The sequence below is a fragment of the Centrocercus urophasianus genome, unplaced genomic scaffold (assembly GCF_019232065.1).
Source record: "Centrocercus urophasianus isolate 14NV4802_14NV808 unplaced genomic scaffold, USGS_Curo_1.0 seq_10, whole genome shotgun sequence".
NCBI lineage: Eukaryota > Metazoa > Chordata > Aves > Galliformes > Phasianidae > Centrocercus > Centrocercus urophasianus.
Genome location: NW_024884142.1, coordinates 391,727 through 399,561, shown reverse-complemented (window position 1 = coordinate 399,561; position 7,835 = coordinate 391,727). Strand labels below are relative to the sequence as shown.

The window sequence follows — 7,835 nt, the reverse complement described above, 5'->3', positions numbered from 1 at the left end:
TTCCATGGCTCTATGATCTTTAAGTCCCTTCCAACCCAACCATTCCACGGCTCTATGATCTTTAAGTCCCTTCCAACCCAACCATTCCACAGCTCTATGATCTTTAAGTCCCTTCCAACCCAACTATTCTGCGATTTTATGACACTATCTTCTTTTCTGCCCTTATTTAAGAACTACATGGCAGCTCTTGAGACTGATCTCAGGATAATTCCCAAGGCTCACGCTGAGTGACATCTACCACAGCTTCACGGCTTGCCCTGCCCCGGATTTCCACTGCTTGTAGCCTGCAGGCCCCATCCATCCCCTTCATTTCAACAAAAAGCTGTCAAGTTGGAAATCAAGTTGCACTCTCCACGGATGTACAGGTCACCCGCCTAGCCTACATCATCTGTGTTTAGAATTTCACACATATACAATCCAAACGCTGCAGTGCCCTTGCATTCCTTTGCTCATTTTGGGGCTGAGCCAATGCAATAAGTAGTGTCGGAAAGCCTGAAAGCAATGAGCTGAGACGCTCCCTGCGCCGGGGTTAATTTTGTTTAGAAACGCCCTGAAATATTGGGGAAATTTATGAGCGCTGAAGAGTGCAAATATTTTATTAAAGTGAATATTATGGACTACCACAGGCAGGTTAGTGAGTAATCCTTGACAAAAGAATCAAGCTCACTCATAAAAGTCATTCTTTGTGTTTTTTTTAAAGTTTTTATCCTGTGAGTGGCTGCCAGACAACTGATGTGCTGCAAACAGGCCCTGCCACCTAAGTTTAGGGTAAGTGGAGATGTGGTGAACAGTGGGCATGGTGGGATGGGCTGGGGATGGACTTATGATCTCAGACATCTTTTCCAATCTGAGTGATTCTGTGGTTCTTTGAGTGGGGATGGTCACCATGATGGCTTGATGACCACAGAGATCTCAACGAGCTTCATGGCTCTGGTTCCATGGTTTGACTTCTGTCCTTGAGGAGATGATAAGTTTTACAGACAAGGCTCAGTAAAAAGGTAACAGAAATTAGCCACCCAAAGGGCACTTGATCGATGCTTCCTTGGCCAGGCATCCCCCATAATTCTGAACTTGTTAACAAGCCCCTGTGGGGCTGGTGGTGGCCAGGGCTCAGCCTTCCAGTCACCCCACTCCTGCATCAATAAGCAATGTGTGATGTCAGGCACTTCTGTCCAGGTTAGAACTAACGAAAGCTGCTAATTACAAAGGTCAGGTGCTGAAATAGGGGGCTACTTGCTGACACAGGCCTGACATGAACAGAATCACAAAAAACACAGCTGTTAGGAGACAGCCCACTCTCCATTCACTCTACAGCTGGACCGGCTCTCAAAAATCCCCTCCTGACAGATGTTTATCCAACATGCTCTCACAAACCTCTTCATTCACGTTTTCCTAAGGCCTAAATGAAATTCCTAAATGAAATTTTCAGCACTGAAACCTCCGCTCCTCGGGACGAGGACAGCAGTGCTTCCTTTCTCCTTGGGTTGATCGCCTGTGCACTCAAAGATTTCCAAAACCTGCTCTCAGTCCCCTCTTCTCTCAAGTAAAAACACAATTTCTTCACTTTTTTTTCCTTCTCCAAAAATTCCTGCAATTTTTCAGGATAATTTTTTTGAATTCTCAACACGCTCCCTGAAGCCCTCGCAATCTTCTCCTGTTTGATGCCATGAGCAAATCCAAGTCCCTTGCAGGAAGACTGAACAGTAATTAATTCAGGGCAGAAATAATGAACTATAGAGGAATTTCAATTTACACGTCTCTCTATTCTAACAGGAAAAGCTTGACAAGTGACCTTGGAGAAAACTTCCACAACCAAAGCTGTAGCTGCTGTTGGATGAGGCTCACCAGCTCCGTGCTGCTTCGATGCTACAGAAAGAAGGATTTGTTCCAGATTTACCTGCAGCACTGCAGAGGAGAACTACAGCAGCAATGCTTTTTTCTAACACAGATGTACCTGAATTGTTTTAACCTGTGATGAAAACAAGAATCCCATCAAGCCTAATTTGGCACAGGGCCTCGTCTTCACCTGCTTTTGTAGAATCACAGATTCAAAGAATCAGTCAGGTTGGAGGAGACCACTAAGATCCCCAAGCCCAACCCCAACTCACCCCACCATGTCTACTCCCCATGTCCCTCAGTGCCACATCTCCACATTCGTTGAACACCCCTAGGGATGGTGAACCCACCACCTCCCTGGGCAGCTGTGCCACCGCAGCACTGCTCTTTATGAGAAGAAATTATTGGACTTGTTGGCTCAGCACATCGATGCAGCCTATCCAGATCCCCCTGTAGAACCTTCCTAACTTCGAACAGATCAGCATGTCCTCCCAACTTTCTGTCACCTGCAAACTTACTGAGGATGCAATCAATCCCCTCGTCCAGATGGTCATTAATGACACTCCCCGTGGGGAGAAACCAAGTGATGTGAGTGGGGACTGCCTGGTTTTGCCATTTGTGGTTTGCTTTCTTGCTGCTACTTGAAAAACTGTTGATGCTAACCAGAAGTGGAGAAAAAAAAACTCCTTTAGTGCTACAGGTGAAACCATCCTGATCAAAACGTACGCCAAAGATAATTCACCCCTTTTTTCTGCAAATATTCTTTTAGAGAATAAAATACCGAAAATAATGTTGCGAAGCTCAGACACCCCACCAATACGTTTTGTTAACCTTATTGCTGTAGGGAAATTAAATTCCACCGTCCTCTGTGGCACATTAGCCCAGGCGATCTGCTGGCACACACTTCCTGCCTCCATTTTATGCATTACAGTAAAATTGACACTCATGTAGAGGCACACTACAAAGCTCGTTAGCGCAGCCAGCCATAAAACATGCAGAAATATATATATAGGAATACAGACACATATCTACAAAGGGCTCACGGGGAGGGGGAACGCACTGCAAACCCTCCAGCACAGCCCCCAGCCAGCACTGCGCCGGACCCCCGCGTTGCAGCCATGTGCAACCACTGCCCGTGGAATTAGATCAGATGCACACAGACACAGCAACGCCTCGCGGAGCGCGGAGCCGGCAGTGAAGCATTATACCCCATGTTAATTAACAACGGTGGAACGCCCCAGAGCAGCAAATGCTGCAGCACAGGGCAGGATTCATTGCGTCCTGCTGCCAAGCTGGTAGATCTCCCAGCCTCAGCGCTATTTCCACTGCTGTTCTGGCAACCTGATTGCATTACTCAGCTCTTTTTCCAATTTGCCTTTTCAGCGTTAATTGTAACGCACAGATAACCCACTGCTTCAGGGCAACTGCTGTATGCAGCTTCCCCGCTGCCAGGGGGGTGAGTGTTTGGTGCTGACTGTGGCAACGAGAGCACTGCATCCCATGGAACTGCAGCACCATTGGATGGAAAAGTCCCTCAGGGTCAAGTCCAATGCTACCAACAAGTTCAACCATTAGGACAACGCTACCGAGGGCTCTGGGAGGTGAAGAGCAGCAAGGATGATCCTTGCTGTATCACAATAGAAGGAAGGGGGGAGGAGGAAGAGGAAACTCCATTTGTTTTTTTCCATGGGTCAGTAGGAAAACCCTCATTTTCTCCAGTCCCAGAGCACCGTTTGAGCTCCTCCATTCACGGAACGCTGTTTGTTTTCATTCCTCCCGATCCCCCCAGCTGTGGGATAGAGAGCAGGGATCAGGAAACAATAAAATCTTGGTTACCACACAGAATGCCTTCTTTCTCCTCGCTTCTTTCAAAGCCTGACATTTTTGCTTTCATCCACCATTTCCACAGTCGTGGGGCATGTGCCGTCCCCCCTTCCAGCAGGGCCTCACGCGGGGATTCAGTCCCTGCACTCAATATGTACCAGATTGTTCCCTTCACCGGCCTCGAGTGCTTCCCCACTCCTGCCTGGCTCGCTCTCTCCTTGCAGTGTTCCCAGGGCTCTTACAGTTTCAGTTCCCATACAATCCCCTGGCGGACTTGCATTACAAAGCCTAAAAGCAAGTGTTATCTTTCAAAATTATCCGTGCTGTGTTTTCAGCCATCTCAGCTGGCACTCTCACCCCGTTAACTCATCTGCAACCCAACACGGATAGAAAGATCTCCACCTCAGCTCTGCTCCGGTGCCTTCCTCCCACAGAAGCCCTCTGGGGTCTCACCCCACAGCTCCAGCCCTGGGCTGTGCCAGACGAGAGGTCCTGGCTCTGTTCTGGGGGCACCCAGAGAGCTTGGAGCAAGTGGGGGCTGCCAGCAATGCCTGTTCCTCACAGAATCGCACAATTGTTGAAGTTGGAGAAGACCTCTTTTAAGGAAGAGCCAAGAGCATCAAGACCAACCATCAATCCAGCCCACCATGCCCACTGACCATGTCCCTAAATAGAATCATAGAATCATTCAGGTTGGAAAAGACCCCTACAATCCAACTCTTCCATGCCCACTGACCCCTTGGTGCCACATTGGCACGTTTGTCGAACACTTCCATGGAGACAGACGTTACTCAAGCATACACAAAGGGCCCCAGACCCAATTTCCCAGCCATACAAATGCCCAGGAATGCTCACCTGAGATGAGCATGATCAGAAGATGGTCTGCAGCTCTGCTTGACTTCCAGCACAATTACACCATGGCAGCAGAGCACTGAGAGCTGTGCTGATCACTGCAGGTTGGACACAGGGGAGAAGTCGCCTGCTCTTAGAAAACTTCCAGGATGTGCATGGAACCAGTCCTCAGCATGGCAGGTTGCTGTGGGCTCACCTTGATGAGCAGCAGGAAGGTGATGTGGTGGCACGGTGCCTCCAGGACCACAGAATCATAGAATAGTTTGAGTTGGAGGGGACCTTTAAAGGTCATCTAGTCCAACTCCCCTGCAACGAAGAGGGACTCGATGATCTAAGAGGTCTTTTCCAATCTGAATGATTCGATGATTCTATGCTGTGTGTCAGGAAACAAATCTAGAAGCTGTAACAACTGACACATTGTAGGTGTCCCTGTTCACTGCAGGGGAGTTGGACTGGGTGACCTTTAAAGGTCCCCTCCAACTCAAACGGTTCTGTGACTCTGAGAAAGCACGTTAAAACACAAAACTCATCCCCTGACATTTTGCTTGTGGGGATCCGTTTCTCCCTCCACATAGGCAGCCTATGGCTTAAGAGAAGTGCTGGTAGCTGTTGGCCAGGAAATATGGGCTACGATAATGGATGCCACCCAATTAAGGAGCTTAGGGGATAAGTACCAGAACTAATGGGGCTCTGAATACATCCAGCTTTTAAAGTCACTGATTAAATTCTTGGTAGCAAGAATATGAAGCTAAAAATACAGCATATAAACAAGTTTGCACATGAGCTTCTAAGCAGGCAAGGGCATGTGTCTTACAAGAAAGTTGTACACAAACCACAGTTCTGCCTAAATACTTGACAGACGTTGACAACAAAGAAGTACCTTTGTAATCCTGCACGAGCAGGGAAAAAGCTTCCAAAGCCTGCAACTTCCAACAAGACACACATCTTGAAGCACCAGCTTAATGCATCCAAAGAATAACGTCATGTTGGTCAGCCTGATGGGATAACCACTGCCAAAAAAACAACAAAAATACGGGAAGCGAGCATGTGAGATGCTGAAAAAATGGCCAGTCCACTTGTGACCATGAGACAGAAACCCAGAATCTCCCAGCTCAGAGCACAGAGTCGTTACGTGATACTCCGGATCAAGGAATCTGCCCGAGGCACTGCACAATAACAGGTTACAGGAGATAAACGCAGTGTTTGGTTTTGCTCTCTGTAACAGTTGTCAGCACAGGTCAGCCAGCAAGGCAGAGCCATGATTTGTGGTTATCTGTTGCCATGAAAGAGAGAGAAGAGAAAGGGTTCTGCTGAAAGATGATCTGCAGGCTGGAGGATGCAAGTGATATGCAATAGATGAATCCTCAAGGATTTGTCTATTTAATATTCTAATTACGCGCACAAAAATAACCACGCTCTAATGAAACTTCCTGATGACATAAAGGTTAGGATGAATCATTAATACAGAGGAAGATCAGAGCACTGCAGATCAGGAATGGCTCAGAACAGCAGTGGCATGGAGAAGCCCTGGGAATGGGAACTGGAGCTGGGTACCAGGTCCACACTTGCCATAAATCGCAGTGGTGCTTCCTCCTCTATCAGAAGGAGGAATTAGTGGCATAAAGGAGAAAAGGGGGACACACGTTATGTTTTCTAACTCTGAAAAAGAGAAAATATTATTGCTACCTAATCACAGAATATCCTGAGATGGAAGGCACTCATAAGGAGCACAGAGACCAACTAAGGACAACAGCATTGTGAAAACCTAGACTGAAAGACATCAAAAATTCTTTGGGTATATCCCAAAGTAGGTGCCCAAAGAAGAAGCAAAGAAAAATAAATGATGGTTAACAATAAAAACTGGTTGCATCAGCGCTTTGATTGCAGAAATTTTGATGGTTGGACTTTGTAATCTTGGAGGTCTTGTTCAACCTGAATGAGTCTGTGACTGGTCATGGTGGGAATGGGTTGATGGTTGGACTTGGCGATCTTGGACGTCTTTTGCGGTCTTAATGGTTCTATGGTTCTATGTTATGTGCTTGAAATCTTAAATCCAACTCTTTTCCACTTAGGAAAAGTGAAGCGGAAAAGATGTGTGTGGGTAGCAGTGCCTCTCCTTAAGTATTTTTCCTACAGAATACAGAATTCCAGGATCTGACTACAAAGGATCAGTGAGATAACTGATATAAAGAGTGCTAATCCAATCAAGTATCACAGCAAATGAGGGCTCAGAATGAGATGTTCTTTAAGCAACTGCTTGCCAAGCAGAGAAGTGAAGTTGTGTGGTTTTGTTAGATTTGAATTGGAACTAGATGATCTTAAAGGTCTTTTCCAACCCAAACCATTCTACAATTCTATGACTCTTTGGGTCTGCCAGGGTTCCATAAGGAACACTGTTTGTGCCTAGATGGGTTAGAAATGACAATTCTCTTCTACAAAACAAACCACACTTCATTGTGGTGCACCAAGACAAAATGATTGATGCTGAGAAGACTGGTGCCTGTTCTGAGAGCAGGTTTTATAAGTGGATTCTGTACAGCATTTTTGCTATTCAGCACACTGCTTTCTGAAGATGCTTACCTTAAAGGCAGCAGGTTGGATGACTTGAACCCAAGAGTCCCCACAGAGATGCTTGACAAGGTTTTAGGTCTGCTGACATCCATTTCAATAAATCCTGAAGTGAGAGGGAAGCTCCAAGTGATGTATTAGCATTTTCCTTGATAGTATTAAACAGGAAGAGCAGAATGACTGAGTAGTTAAGAGCAGTTAGCCTAGGAGTCAATAAGTGGGGTGTCAACGGTGATGGTAGTGAAACACTTGAGCAAAATAATTCTGGACACTACAGTGAGTGACAAAGAGTGAGAAGGAGAAGGTGCTGTGAAGAGAAAAGCCAAACAGAGGCGTTACTGCAAGAGTTGTAAAGATCACTGATGGCAGCAGTCTGGGATGCCTCCCCCTTCCCAGAGTATCCTAAAGGTAATCAAGAGCTCACTTAGGGCACGTGTATTCTCCAGATGAAAATACAGAACAGCAGAGGTGTTTAATCTAGTCAGGAAAGGGAAAATCAGAGCCAGCTGGAAACTGAAGGCATGTACGTTCATCCTGGAATGGAGACAACGTGTTTTTCACGGTGTACGATGTACCGTGGGGATAAACCATGATGGACACCAACGGACCCTTCTTACCATTGTGTTTCATCACAGAACCATAGAATCAAGATTGGAAAAGATCACCAAGTCCAACTTTAGAGACATTTCTGGCTAAACAAACTACCAAATGTTATGCAGGAAATAGCCTATGAGCTCATGCTCAGAAGCAGGTGT

The 7,835-nt window shown here is 46.4% G+C and overlaps 1 protein-coding gene across 13 annotated transcripts in view; it reads right to left on the bottom strand.

The window, feature by feature from the left end:
- The window catches only part of DTNB (dystrobrevin beta), a 141,129-nt gene that overhangs the window by 14,983 nt on the left and 118,311 nt on the right, over positions 1 to 7,835 (bottom strand). The window contains exon 16 of one of the 13 annotated variants that reach the window (XM_042809553.1): positions 5,395 to 5,522. The exons of 11 other annotated variants lie outside the window; for them this stretch is intronic. In XM_042809553.1, the coding sequence (XP_042665487.1) occupies positions 5,472 to 5,522 (51 nt within the window). In that variant the 3' untranslated portion in view covers positions 5,395 to 5,471. Of the gene's footprint in view, positions 1 to 5,394; positions 5,523 to 7,015; positions 7,187 to 7,835 lie in introns of those variants that run through there. One more of the 13 variants, XM_042809534.1, reaches the window with a different exon arrangement.